The 14,992-nt window shown below is 42.0% G+C and overlaps 1 protein-coding gene across 2 annotated transcripts; it reads left to right on the top strand.

Moving 5' to 3' along the window:
- Positions 1-1,644: 1,644 nt before the first annotated feature.
- LOC127357979 (zinc fingers and homeoboxes protein 1) lies at positions 1,645-14,358 on the top strand. 2 transcript variants are annotated; one of them, XM_051390700.1, is made up of 8 exons: positions 1,645-1,998; positions 3,878-4,355; positions 4,782-5,414; positions 6,351-6,477; positions 7,528-8,745; positions 9,081-9,212; positions 9,792-10,261; positions 11,235-14,358. In XM_051390700.1, the coding sequence occupies exons 2-7, from the start codon at positions 3,997-3,999 to the stop codon at positions 10,251-10,253; spliced, it is 2,931 nt and encodes a 976-aa protein (XP_051246660.1). In that variant the 5' UTR covers positions 1,645-1,998; positions 3,878-3,996; the 3' UTR covers positions 10,254-10,261; positions 11,235-14,358. The 2 variants fall into 2 exon arrangements, with proteins under 2 accessions (XP_051246660.1, XP_051246659.1); XM_051390699.1 differs by having other exon boundaries at positions 1,645-2,008.
- Positions 14,359-14,992: the final 634 nt, after the last annotated feature.

Here is a 14,992-nt window from a genome sequence, read left to right as displayed (position 1 = left end):
AATGTGAGAAGAGTAAACACTGGAGGAAGTGTGTCGGTACAATATGTTACTGGGACTTATTGTATAACTGCAGGAGTACACGGTGAATTGGCCTACTTTGTGTTAGTGCAGAGTTGGAACACACTCCTGTCGTCTGTCTATGACGCAAGGACGCATGCTTCAAATAAACCTGTCACACTCACCTCAGTACCCCGACGGGCGCTTCCGCTTTACACGGATACCTTCAAAATAAAAGTGCTTGGGACTAAATGAGAATCAGATTGAATAAGATTTTTACACATACGAGGAATTTGTCTGGGTGCAATGGTACTTAAAATATACAATCACACAAAAAATCACACAAGAATAAAGTACTTTTTAAAATATAAATAAATAAATGTAAGAAAGATAAGAAAAGATAGGAATAGGGTGGGTATAAGAGTCAAATCTGAACTAAAGACAGCAATGTATATAATTGCAGTTTATTGTACCATTAGACAAAAGTCATTTCAAATAAAGTAAGTATGTAATAGTAATACAAATAATTAAAGTAAACAAAAATATAATACACAAAGAATAAATAGGAATACTATAAACATAGACAAATAAACACAGACAGGTTTTTTTTAAATGAAAGTCTGATTTACCTCAGAGCAATATTATGGGTTGGCTGTTCACACTAAAAGCCCGTAGCCAGGTGAAGCCCCTGAATCTGATTTATTGCTCAGAGCAGATTGTGATTTGTCGTTTGGCTGTGGGTCACATTCCTTAATTGTATATTTGTTAAATGTGGCAAACTGAGTCTAAAAATCTTGTTCTCCAGATGTAAGAAAACATGTTTGTTTGGTACAGGCCTAAAAAAAAAAAAGTCACATCATTTCAGGATTTCAATAGTTTTTATCAGTAAAAATGAAAATTGTGACTAATTGTGAATCACATTGCAAATCACAGTATCTGTCACAATAATCGTAATATGATGTTTTAAATTCATGGTTTCACAAAGTATATGTGTATATGTTTACATGTTTTTGCAGTTGTTTTTATATAATCCAAACACCCAGTGTTATCAACAGAGTGACACAACAACAACAAAACAAAACAAACAAACAAAAACCTTTTTTTTGTGCAGCCCTGATTTGGAGTGTAATGTATTAAAGTTAAATTTCATGGTTTTATGTCGGCTCAAACTAAAGATTTTTTATTATTTTATATGAAATTAATATAAAAATATAACAACAACATAATTCTGTGTTTATATATAAATAATAACAGTTTGCACTGTTTACTTTGGCTACTGTGTTAAGTTAACTTTAATTTTATTTTTTATTTGTTATATTTTTAATTGTTGTTTTTATGTTTAATGTATGTCTTGTAGGCTACTGGTTGCTTGAATTTCCCTCGGGATAAATAAAGTATATCTATCTATCAATCAATCGATCAATCAATCAATCTATCGAAGTCCAACAATTTATGTTTATTATTTATATTATTGTAGTTCTCTGCCACTTTAAGCCAATAAAGCATTTTTGTAGAGATTCTTTTTTTTAATTATATTTATTACTTATTATTGTTTTATCGATTATTATTATTTATCGTCTGTTTTTCCATCTCTACAAACCCTATCTCGGTTCAGGCTTTTATTTCGAAAAGTTCAATCCGGATGTATTTCTCGGCCGTCGCTCGCTTGTAGCGGCGGTACAAAAAAAATGGCCATCGTCAGATTCGGCGAAGTATCGGTGCCTTTTTTATTAAACTGTCCTTTCCAGTAAACCGAGCGGCGGAGCGGACGATGCGCGTTTCGCGGCGGCGCTAGCTGAGAAGCGGCGCTAACGGGCGGCAGTTGGGCTCGTCCCCGACCGTTGGAGCGGCTCCGTGTCCGGCTGAAAGCAGATGGGATCCTCGGTGAATTCGGGCGAAAGGCGGAAGACTGCGTATCAACAGACCCGACCCGAGGGATGCTACGAAGCTACGGCCGATAGCTAACCGACTCACTGACGTTATCTCCTCGCAGGATGCCAGGTAACACCAGGTAAACCCGCCCACCCCGACGCCGACGAGCGGTGGCCGCCGTCGGGTGTCTGTGCGCGGCCACACGCAGCCTCCTGCCCCCGCTGCCACTGCTGGAGGATCGAGCCACACCGCCGAGCTAACGTTAGCCAGCCGCTGTTTGCCTGTTCCTCTCTGTTTGTGTGTGTCACGTTATGGCTGGGTAACAGCTCTGTCAGGGGCCTGGAAAACACCTGGAAAACACCTGGAAAACATCTGGAAAACACCTGGGAGATCTGGTTTTCCAGTCCATGGAAAACACCTGGAAATTGATTTTTAAAGATGAGCCAAAATATCCTGGAACTAATCAGCCCTGTGGTTTCATCCTGTGCTGTGGCCACATTAGTGTTACTGCTGGAGTCAGTGGGCCTTTTTCACGGCAGCTGTTCTGACATGAAGGAGTAGGGTAAACACAGGTGTTATTGATTAAGGTTAAATTCCATTCAGGTCAAACAGAGTCAGGTGGGATGACATGAGCAGTTATTGTGGCCAAAATAATCGTGATACACAATATTGTTGTCAATTAAATGGTCAAAGAAGTAGGGCAAAACAGAAGTAGGGTAAAGTTAAAGATAAAATAGTGAATACAGATATTATACACCACATTCGTACTCTTTAAGTAGGCGTGGGACCATATGGAGAGACATAATTAGCATCACTGGTCACCTCTTTACCCTACTATTTCATATCAGAATGCCTGCTGTGAAAAAGGTCTTTTCGGAAAGTAGGGCTCCACATTAAAAACACATCCTGTTGGTGTTTTCTTTTGATTTAATTTTTAATATTCTGAGTGAGTGCTGTCAAGAAGAAGACGTTTTAAAAAGAAAGAGTTATCAAAACAGTTTGAACTTTTAAAAGCAGGTTTACCCGATGCAAAGTGGAACCGACTCGCTGTGATCTTTCCGGAGCTGGGAGTGAGATTTATCATATCGACACGCACACTAACAGCCTGTTAATGATCACATTTGTTGTTGCTGTGGTTGATGAATACATGCACGGGGACGTTAACTGTACGCGCAGTGAACACTTTAACTTTCTAAAAGAGGGATTTTCTGTTAAAATAAAGTAAATTCGACCTTATTGAACTCTTAATGATGGGCTGTGGCCAAACTAATGCAGTGAATTTGCCTGAAACTGCAGCGTGCAAGCACTTAATTCAAGACATTTCAAACATTTAGTGCTGAGTTTTACTGGCAGCAGTTGAATTAAACAAGAGTGGATGAGTTAGTCCAGAGCTGCAGCCATCACTTAATTATTCTAATATCTTATCGGTTCTTCTTTACAGGGCCAGAACAGTCTTTCTCAATCTTGTTAAAAGATTCGATAAGGTCGGGTCAGATAAGAGAAGTAGCCACGGGAATGTTAATATAAGTGATTCATATTTAATAGGGCAAATAGGGTAAAACAGGAGTATGGTATAGCTTAAATAAAATAGTAAATACACATAGAGATATTATACATCCATACAAGTTCATGTCATGATTATTTTGGCCAAAAAGGTCGCAATACACGATATTATCACAATAATGGAAATTCACCCGGATCATGATACGAGATAATATCGTCCCATCCCGACTTCTAAGTACTTTGTTAATGTTTAATAGCCCCACAGATATTGTTCTTAACTCTGAAGGCAACCTGCTCTAAATAAATGTAAAAAAATTAATATTTTTACCATTTAAGCTCTTTTAGCTGAGCTTTAACATGTTATAGGACTGAAACTCCCATTTCCCGGTGTTCATGTAGTCTGTTTGCACTTGAACGCACCAAATGAGCTAAAAGAGAAACTTGTGCCGAGTTTGACCGAACTGCTCTAACAGACACTAATTCTCCGTCTCCCTCTCGTCTTCAGGGATTAATGATTACAGAGGAAACATTTGACTGATCCTTCTTTATGGAGCCACAGCAGGACGGCTTGAACTGAGACAGCTTTGATACTCGGCTAGACGCAGCGCTCACCGGACGTCAGGGATGGCGAGCAGGAGGAAATCCACCACCCCCTGCATGGTTCCTCCTCGAGAAGCCGTCGACTCGGATCAGGAGATGGAGGACGTCGCGGAGGCGGCCGAACCGGAGGACAGTAACGGCGTGGCGACCGTCTCTTCGGAGGTTTCCGGTCCGCTGGAGGAGCGGGGCGAGGACGCGGACGGCAGGCAGGTGTCGGACCACTATCTGGACTCCAACATGGCCGAGGGAGGCTACGAGTGCAAATACTGCAACTTCCAGACGGCGGAGCTCAACCTGTTCACCATGCACGTGGACACGGAGCATCCCGACGTCGTCCTCAACACCTCCTACGTCTGCATGGAGTGCGACTACCACACCAAGAGGTGGAGTAACTCTAACTTATTAAATTAATTGTGTGTGTTGAACTCTTTCAGCTGTTTTGGGACTTTCAATTTAGGAAAATTGGTCAAAATTCTTTGATTTCAGCTTCTCAAGTGTGACTATTTTCAGCTTTCTTTAGTCCTCTTTGACATTAAACTCGATATATTTGGGCTGGGAACAAAAAAAAAGACATTTAAGGACCATTTTCTGGACCAAACAATTGATCAATAAATCTAGAAAATGATTAATCGATGAGGACAATAATGGTGTCGAACGGAGACACACGGAGAGATACTTTTGATTCAGTGAATAGAAAGTGTCCATTAGTTTTATATTAACAATGAACCGAATGCTCTTTAGTCTCTGTAGCTCTCAGCCTGTTTCTTCCTCTCAGTTGCAACAACTCTTCGTTCTTCTTCCCTTCCCAGTTACGACACGCTGCTGGCGCACAACGCTCGCCTCCACCCGGGCGAGGACAACTTCACGCGGACGATGGTGAAGCGAAACAACGAGACCATCTTCCAGCAGACGGTCAACGACCTCACCTTCGACGGCAGCTTCGTCAAAGTGGAGGACGACGAGGCCGAGGAGACGTCGCGCAAAGGCATCGCCCTCAGCAAGACGCCCATCATGAGGATCAAGAGCAGACCGGAGCCCAAGAAGTTCGCCGCCTTGCACAAAATGGCCGTCGACGACGTCATCAAAGTGGAGAGCGACGAGGACGAGGACGACGAGAACAAGGAGCCGCCCACGCTGTCTCCTGCCCCGATGACCCCCGCCGCCCTCGCCCCTCGCCTCATCCCCGTCTCCGCGCCGATGCACGTCCAGGCCGTCCCGCAGAGCATCGTGGTCAACAGCCCCAACGTGCTGCAGATTAAAGGTGGCTCGGGCGGCGGCGGCGCCGTGCTGCCTCCCGGGACGCTGGCTCAGGTTCTGTCGGCCCTGCAGAACCAGCAGAACAGCGCTCAGACGCAGACGCAGCTCCTCATCCCCATCAGCAGCATCCCCACATACAACACGGCCATGGACAACAACGTCCTGCTGGTCAGCGCCTACAACAGGTAACGGCACCTGGAGGGGGCGGGGCCACAGCCTTTATTATAGTCAGTGATAAATACACATTATCTAACAATTATGGACTTTATTATGGCGGGTTTACATGTAGATTCTTAAAAGTTAAATCTGGCATTGTTACAATTAATTAAAAATATTCTCAAAATTGCAAAATGTCGAAATCTTGTACCAGATACTTTTGATGATTTTGCAAAATATTGTTTTTTTATCCAATTTTTGACACTTTTTTCACATTAAATTCCTCATAAAATGAAAGATTTAATATGCTATGTGTGCCGTTTTTTAAAGATTCCATAAAAAGTTGCAGAGATAGACGAGAAGAAAGTGTATCAAGCTCGGCCCAGTGCAGCAGATTTATAACATGGTATCGTAATGTAGGTGAATTCCAACTCAGACTCAAATATTCTGCCGTTTTCTTCTGAAAAGACGTATTGAAGTTGAATAGTTTTGTAGTGGTAACTGCTGATGAAGAACGGGTTGCACTGAGGCCAGGACACGAATATTCGATTTGTCTCAAAATGACATTTTTCTTAAACTCAAAACCTAAAAATCTCCAGATTTGGTAGAGCTGCCAAGGTTGTGAAAAAAAAATTATGTTTTCCAACAAAAAACACTTTTAAAACCAGAATCAGCCGACCATTACCGGCTGTTTTAGTTGCTGCTTACAGTAAAGCAATAAACAAAAATAGAAAGATATGTAAAGTAGTACATATTTAATTATACATCTCCTTATTTGCTTAACTTAAAACTTATTAAAAGTAATAATATAAAAAAAAAAACGTCTTTTATTGGAGTCTATATTAATCTACCAAAGCTTATAGAGGCGTATTTTCCACCTACTTAAGTTAAACCATTCAGGTGTAGCACTGGGCTGGTTATATGTGAACTATTGACCTCCCTGACTGACTCTGATTCTGCCGTAGGTTTCCATACCCGTCGGTGTCGGAGATCATGGGCTTGTCTTCGCAGACCAAGTTCAGCGAGGAGCAGATTAAAGTCTGGTTTTCTGCTCAGAGGCTGAAACACGGAGTCAGCTGGACGCCGGAGGAGGTCTGTGCTTCACATCCGCAGCCTGTTTTTAGGCGGCGTTTTTTTAACACTTCTGTTGCTCACGCGGGCGAGCGTCTGATTGTTGTTCTCATTGCTGTGAATGTGAGAAAAGACGTGTGGAGTCACATTTATTTCCTCATATACACATATATACCAGACACATGGGAGCACACAGGTGACTCTGTTTGAATGATTAGTGTCAGACAGCAGTGAAAGGAAGTTATTAACATTTGTTTTTGTGTTTTAAATCCTGGTCCAGTCGTGTTGGCTTCAGATGTAAAGTGTGTTCTGAAATACATTTTATGGATCATCCAGTAAAATAAGATTGTATCAAAGACCTTTTTAATCCCTCAAGAGTCGGATTACAACATTTTTAAAACGCAGTTGGCCGAAAGCTGTGTCGTTTATCAGATCGCTTCATAAAAGTAATTTTTATAGACTTCCTTTATTGATTAAGTGACCTTTTTTTTTAAGTGGTGTTTTCTGCTTTCATTGCTTTTCAGCTCGTCTCTTCACAGTTTTCTTTATGTTGATGATTTCGTTTTTTATTAGAGCTTTTTTCCATCTTGTGCCTCCAGTTGAATTTAGTTTGGTTTACTTTGAGGGATAAAAACTGGTATCAAGTCACTCTGGTTCAGCAAAGTGTATTTGGTTAGTTATTTTATTTTAAATTTGGGTGTCATTTACCTAATTTATAACATTACTGCATTAAAAATATAGAGCAATACATCAGTACATACAGTAGGTATATTAATCATTAAGAAGGAGACGTCTTGTGTCCATAGATTGTGGAATTTTAGTTAGGTAGAAGCAGTAGATTAACTTTTTTAAAGGAATTTAATATGAAAATTATACTGTTTTGACATTAATATTTCAAGCAGACTGTTTGGATATATAATACATTTGTACTATCAGTTCATCCTCGTCTCATTTTACAGTGTCACAACACAGCCAGTTATTCTGTCCAGTTATAGAGCAGCTTGGTTTGTTTGTACCCCGTTAAGTTGAAACATAGAGTAACGGTTTACTCTCCGTTCCTTCTCTCTGCAGGTGGAGGAGGCGAGGAGGAAGAAGTTTAACGGCACGGTGCAGACCGTCCCTCAGACCATCACCGTTATCCCTGCCAACATCGCCGCCGCCACCAACGGCCTGCAGTCCATCTTCCAGACCTGCCAGATCGTTGGCCAGCCGGGCCTCGTCCTCACTCAGGTTTCCGGCAACGGCAGCACCGTGCCAGTCGCCTCTCCCATCACCCTGACGGTCGCCGGCGTCCCCGGCAACCAGCCCAAAGCCGCTGAACCGTCGACGTCAGAATCGAAGACAGAGATGTCGGCCGGCACAGCGCTCACTTTGGACGCGTCGGCGACCAAGCCGAAGAAGTCGAAGGAGCAGCTGGCGGAGCTGAAAGCGAGCTACGGCAGGAGGCAGTTCGCCACCGAGGCGGAGATATCACGACTCATGCAGGTCACCAAACTCTCCAAACGAGCAATAAAGAAGTGGTTCAGCGACACGCGCTACAACCAGAGGAACTCGAAGGATCACCACGGTGTCGTGCTGAGCGAAACGCCGCCCAGCAGAGTGGCGGCGCCAGGAGCAGGCCGGGGAGCAAGGAACAACAGTGGCAGCCTTAATGACAGCAACAACAGCGATATCAACACCACCATCGTCATCGACTCCAGTGACGACGCCAGCGACTGCTCCCCAACTTCTGCCAACGCTCCGGGCTCGTCCGGCTCCTCCAGCGACCCGCGGGTCAAATTCCGCCACGCCTTCCCTGACTTCACGCCACAGAAGTTCAAGGAAAAGACTCCAGAGCAGCTGCTCATCCTGGAGGCCAGCTTCCAGAAATCAGACACGCCGTCGGACGAGGAGCTGAGCCGGCTGCGCGCCGAGACGAAGCTGACGCGGCGCGAGGTGGACGCTTGGTTCACCGAGAGGCGGAAAATGCCTTCAGCAGCACAGTCGAAGGACGAGGACATCGAGGGGGACGGCGAGAAGATGAAACCGGCCTCTGCGCCTTCGTCATCGGCTCAGGAGCGGCAGACCACTCCACCCGCCAGCAGGAAGGCGATGAAGAAGACGCCGGAGCAGCTCCACATCCTGAAGAAGGCCTTCGTCCGCACGCAGTGGCCCACCACCGAGGAGTACGACCAGATGGCGGACGAGAGCGGTCTGCCGAGGACGTACATCGTCAACTGGTTCGGAGACACACGTTACGCCTGCAAGAACAGCAACCTGAAGTGGTACTACCTCTACCAGAGTGGGAAGGTAAAGGAGGAAAACCATACAGATCATAAATATTTGAGAGAAGCTTCCTAGTTAGCTAGTTAAGCACATTTACTTAAGTATAATTTTTAGGTACTTTAGTAACACTTTAGTTACTTTACTGATAAAGCTTGTACACACCAAACAATTAAAACATTAGTAAATCATATTAATACTTAACATTATATAACAATGGAGCCAATTATTCAAATTCAATGCTTCATCAGACGCTGTTGTTTCTCAAACGTGGGAAAGTAAAAGAGTTTACTGACAGTAAACTGAGTCATTCTGAGGCTGAGCTGTTTAATTGGGGATTATAATTATATGTTTTAACGAAGGTGGACGAGGCGCTGAACGGTGGAGCCAAGAGCCAGAAGAAGTCCAGAAAGCGTTTCCGTGGTTGGTCCAGGAGGACACGCCGGCCTTATCCCTGCAAACGATCCCCAATGGGGGGCGCCACTGCCATCAAGGTCAGTGTGCAGCATACACTCAGCTGCTGTTGTTCAAAGGGAGAGCATGGTACAGTGTTTCAGATGCATTATTCTATCTATTATAACAATATACATATATATACACACACATATACACCAGCCAGTGACGGTTTTAGACTATACTTTCTCTCATGTATTCCCAAAACTCACAAGGCGAGCGCTGACATCGACGAGGCTGCCTGCAGACATTTCTTAAAGGCACACTGAGACCTTAATACTTAACAAACCTTGTGTAAATACTAGGGGATACCAGCCCGACTCACTGTATAAGATATCAGAGGTAAAATATATATATATATATAATGTAGTATTATCTGATACGATCCATTAGTCTAGACTATTACTTCCTACATGGGTGTATAATGTTTCACAGTTTGACGTTTTCAGATGGCTAGGTTGATCAAGATGTATCCGGACTGGTATTGGATAAAGAAAGTGGTACTGCCATCCCTAGTAAATACAATACAACCTTAAATTAGACCAACAAACCAAATCAAACAAACGTTGGCCCTCTTTAATGTAAAGTGTGCTGTGATTGTCCATCTGTCCGTCCCGCAGGTGAAGTCCGGTAAGTCGTTTCTGAAGGACTACTACCTCAAACACCGAGCCCTGAGCGAGAAAGACCTGGACGACCTGGTGACCAAGTCCAGCATGAGCTACGAGCAGGTCAGGGACTGGTTCTCTGAGACCGCCAGGAGGGTGGAGGAGGGCAAGGAGCCTTTCAGCGATGAGGAGGCCGAGGGAGAGGAGGGGGAGGAAGAGGAAGAGGACGAGGAGGAGGAGGAGGAAGAAGAAGAGGAGGAGGAAGCGGCTGCGGAGCACGCAGACAGCGAGGGGGAGATGGAGGTGAAAGAACAAGGAGAGGAGGCCACTGACGACGACTGCAACGAGGATGAAGAAGAGGAGGAGAAGGAGGAAGAGGAGGAGGAAGCCGAGGACGACGACAACAATGACGAAGTGATCCAGGAGGAATCTGAAGGTGTCAGCCAATCACAGCCTCAGGCAGAGGAGCAGACATGAGCAGACAGGTGAGCGTGGATTGAGTTACTGCTAACGGAAACACTTCCTACTGCTGTGGTTTCACAATAAAAGCATTTAACACTTCTAAATATGTCAGGAAGTGATGGGACAGCCACAGTGACCACGGGCACCTTCAAACTCACAGCCAGGTAACCAGAGTTAGTTACACTGTCGCTGTTCACAGACTCACAGCATAAAATCAGATCACGGTTGCTCACAGAAAGATAGAAATAAGAATCAGAAATACTTTGTTGATCCCCCGGACGGTTGTAGTTACAGTCTGCTGTGCTGCCTCCGCTATTCTGTGATCTGTCAGTGCACAATTATAGTAGCAATAGATAATTGAATAACTGTGCAGACCTAATCCACAATATCCTGTGTTTGTGTTCACTCAACTGCAGGTGAACAAAAGTTACATACAAAACTTTATGCTTCACAAAAGATTGAAAAAAAGATGCAAGAAACTGAAACATTAAACCTAACAGGAAGTTTTTTTTCCCTCCGATCCGGATCGTTTTTATAGCAGCTGGTGTTTCCTATTACGGGTGTACTATGTTTTTATTATATTGGTGTTAGTGCATCGGTATCTCCACCAGGTGGCAGCGTAACCTAGGACATCGAGTGTTTGACCACAGGTGTGTTGTACTAGTTTGACTTTGCACCAGAAATGACAACCAGATAAATGCGAGTTTTTAAACAGGCTTTAATAGAAAACATTAATCCTGAACATGATCAGCAGCCCTACTCGTACCAACCAACATGTGTCTGTAGTCTCAAACATCCGGTCAGATTATTAATCTTTTATGATTTGATCATTTTTATCTTTTCAAAATGTTGCCAAGTTCTTATTTTTCTCACACCTGAACCCCCACGAGCACCTTCCTGTCCTTCTGTAACTAATCAATGCTGATGATCTATAAATCCCAGATAATTGTGCAGGTAATCCGCCCTAATTGGATGTTGATGTCTTTTATCCCTCAGCATTAACGTTTCTTCCCCCACCGTGGAGACGACTTGGAGGACGATATGTGTCAGTGTTTCTCAGCTGGCGGCTCGGGACCCAAAGACGGCCGCAGACGGATGCTCGGACAGACAGTCGCAGCTCAGATGGATCACTAAAAAACACGGGTTCTGTGCCTTTTGGAGATGAACTTTGGGTCCTGATGCAGCTGAGAAGCACTGAGAGGATGGAGCTGAATCAACGGACAAAGCATCAGGATGTAGTTTGTTTTCTGCCAATGAACTGTGGGGACCAACGAACGCACCGGGGACGACGCCTCCTCTCGCCGCCACGAGAGTAAGTTCCAGCTCTGCTCCTGTACAAATAACAAGGCTTTTACTTTGGTGAGAATGACAGGGCTTTTATTTTGGCCTTTTTGTGTCATTTTTCTTACAAAAAGAAAAAAAAAATCAATGTTTTACGGTAAACTTTGTATAAAGGATGAAAAAAAATAAATCAACCCTTTCTAAGAGGTGAGACCTCGCATGGATTTCTCATTAAAATAAACTTTTTTCAGAATAATGGACCATCAGAGCTTTTTCTCAAGGGAACGTCCTCTCCCCAAATCCAACAATGAAAACATTTTGTTCTGAAAAGAAAAGGTTTTTTTGTGAATAGACAGCTCAAATTAGTGCCATTCTGTTTTCTAAGTTTTTGTTTTTAAATCAAAAAAATCAGTGCTGGAACGAATTCCACGTTGACGTTTTAACGTTTTTTGTATTTTTTTTCCAAGTGATCTGTTGAAAGTCTGAATGACGTCGAATATAATGGGCACTGAATCCATTATACTATTATTATTATTATTATTATTATTATTATTATTATTATTATGCTATTATGAGTTATTTTTGAATATGGTGATAAGTTCCATGTGAGCAGGTGTTTGGGTCCATTCAGTTTCAATGACATCAATTCAGTTTGTGAATTTACCTCCAAAATAACTCAAATGGAAGATCCACCTTAAAACTCCTCATTAAACAATCAGATTTATTATTCCCACAATGCAACTGTACAACTAATGCTGAAATCTTCAACTAGAGCCAAACTGATGTTACATTTTAGAGGCCAATATTAATATTTACTTTAATAACAATGTCGGCTGAACACAAACATTTTTATAATAATTCCTTAAATTTAGTTATTAAAGAACTGGAACTACTTTACAGTGTAAAAATAATTGGCCAATGTGTTTGCTGGTGTGTTTTTCTGAGCTGCCGGTTTACACCAGTGGTTCCCAACCTGGACATTCGGACCCCCATTAGGGGTCGCCAGTCCTTCTTGATGTTATTGGGTGTAAGAGAACTCTTAAAGTATACACAGGAGGCCTATAGCTATATATAATCAGCATTTTGTCAAATTCTGTGAAGAAAACTCAATGGAATATTTGGCTTAAATACACAATACAGATGGAGGATTGTACTAAAAGTTCCTAAAACCAACAGAAAGCTCACCTCTGATATAATATTTACAGGAAATAATGATCCAAATCTCTGGTTTTACACTCTGGTCACTAACAGGTTGAGAACCGCTGCTTTACAGCCACAGTCCATCAGAAATGTGTCGACACCATTTAACTTACACACAGTTTGAAATATTAGCGTCAGATTTTACTGCGCACACAAATGTTTCTATGCATAAAGTCTGTGAGGGTCCAGTTCCTGTGTGTGTGTGTGTGTGGGGGGGGGGGGTTTCTAGGTTCTGGGAAAGTTTTACATCTTAAACCGTCACAGTTTCAGAAACTTGTCATTCGAGATGTTCTGATGCCATTTTTTTCCTTCCCGATACTGATTCCAATACCCGATACCGAGTACTGATCCGATACACGCACTAAAAAAAAATCCATACACAATATATATATTTTATTGGGAACAAAAAGTGGTGAACGGGCCTCATACAGGACATGGTATCGGATGTGGGCAGCGTCGGAGGAACTTCTGCCATCGGTATCAGAACAACTCTACTTATAATGAAAAGAGTGAGAATGAACCGTGTTTGCTGTCTATTGAACCATAACCAGCTTTACTCAGACACACCAGCTGCAAAGGGTCTTCTGAGGCTGGCTGAACGGCATTCTGGGAAACGTAGGAAATCTGGTGGGAACAGAAACCAAAACTCATGAAGTAGATGATCTGTTTTTAAGGTGGATTTGTCCTTTGGCGTCCAGCTCTGGATGGTTACAGGTGGAAACCCTTCACTCACCTGTCGGCCATTTTAGACACATCTTTTTCTCACTTGGGGTTTTTTTTAAACGACGATTATCAGAGTTGATCGACTTGAACGGTAGATGAACCCAAATACTGTTTGTGTCCTTGTGTCCAAAAGAAAGAAAAAAAACAACAAAAAAAAACAAAGGCATGTGTGCTCTTCTTCAGGAAACAGGCAACTTTACCTCAGTCAGTTAAGCTACAAACTCGGTAAGATTGTGACATTTACACTTTTACGACAGTTTTTTCTTTTTCTAGAGAATTCAATACTGTATGCATGAAAATACGAGTACACAATAATAATTATGTCTTTCAGATGGCGTTTCTTGTTTTTTTTTGTTGTCCTCGCCACCAAAGTAAGTGAATCACTTTAAAAAGAAAAAGAAGACATAGTTATTAGTGCGTTTCTTTTTGCTCAAATACGGGTGAACTAGTAAACAATATCTTTCAGGTTTTCCACGAGAGTTAACAGACGATATTTTAGGGACAAAGAAACCACAAGCACTTGGCTCAGTTCCCGCGGGGACTTTTTAACTTTTCATATGTGGGGGTAAAAAAAAACAAAAAAAAAGAAGTAATAAGCTTTTATTTTGCTTTCCTCTGCTCTCTCTTCCTGTGTTTACTGAACCACGTAGGACTCTGTTAGAATATGCAAACATCAGAGAACAATCAGCGGCTTCGAGCGGCGGCAAACTCTTTGGGTTTTTTTTTTTTTTTTTTAAACGATCTCATCATCGACGTGGGATCCTGCTGCGAGCTCTGTAAAGTTTCCGCCTTTAAACTGCTCTAATAGCCGACAGTTTTCAGTAGTTAATTTATTTATTATATCTGGACTTTCATGGATATCTTTTTTTTTTTTTTGTCTGCAAGCAAAAAATAAAACGTGAAAAAACCGGTTGGATTCAGGTGCTGGGTCTTTTATTCTTTTACACAGAACAGAAAGTAATCCAGTACATTTACTCGAATACTGTACGTAAGTGCACATTTGAGGTACTTGTACTTGAGTATTTATATTTAATGCTTCTTTATACCTCAACTTCATCAAACAATTATCAATTATCAGAAAATCAGTCGGCAGATATTCAGTGTGAAGATTTGCTGCTTTTTTGTTGGGAAATGATAAATCTTTCACTTATTTCTGACATTTTATGGATAAAATTATAAATTGTAGAAATAAGGAGCAGATTAATCAATATTAAAATTGTATTCACTGTAAATATTTACCATCAAACCTCAAAACATTCAGTTTATAATCATAAAACAAAAAAAGCAGGAAATCGTCCCGTTTAATCAGCTGAAACCAGCAAGTGTTTGTTGTCTTTGATTGAAAATCGATCAATAATCAAACTTATTGCTGATTAATTTTGCTTCAATAAGCTCATTTTTAGAGGGAAATGAACATTTAAAATGGAGGAAAAAAACTATTTGCGGTTTATTTGTAGGATTGTTTTATCATTAACTGAATTAAAGTTGCAACTAACAGTTATTTTAATTATTGATTAATCTGACAATTGTACAGTCGTTTATAAAATAAG

The sequence above is a fragment of the Dicentrarchus labrax genome, unplaced genomic scaffold, assembly GCF_905237075.1.
Source record: "Dicentrarchus labrax unplaced genomic scaffold, dlabrax2021, whole genome shotgun sequence".
Taxonomy (NCBI): Eukaryota; Metazoa; Chordata; class Actinopteri; family Moronidae; genus Dicentrarchus; species Dicentrarchus labrax.
The sequence above is the reverse complement of the archived record's forward strand: the minus strand, read 5'-3'. Positions and strand labels throughout refer to the sequence as shown.

Bases quoted from the DNA above. Each gene is read 5' to 3' on its own strand.
- LOC127357979 (XM_051390700.1), top strand. From the start codon at position 3,997: ATGGCGAGCAGGAGGAAATCCACCACCCCCTGCATGGTTCCTCCTCGA. The intron at 5,415-6,350 runs GTAACGGCACCT...ATTCTGCCGTAG, and splicing joins CTGGTCAGCGCCTACAACAG to GTTTCCATACCCGTCGGTGT. The intron at 9,213-9,791 runs GTCAGTGTGCAG...TCCGTCCCGCAG, and splicing joins GGGGCGCCACTGCCATCAAG to GTGAAGTCCGGTAAGTCGTT.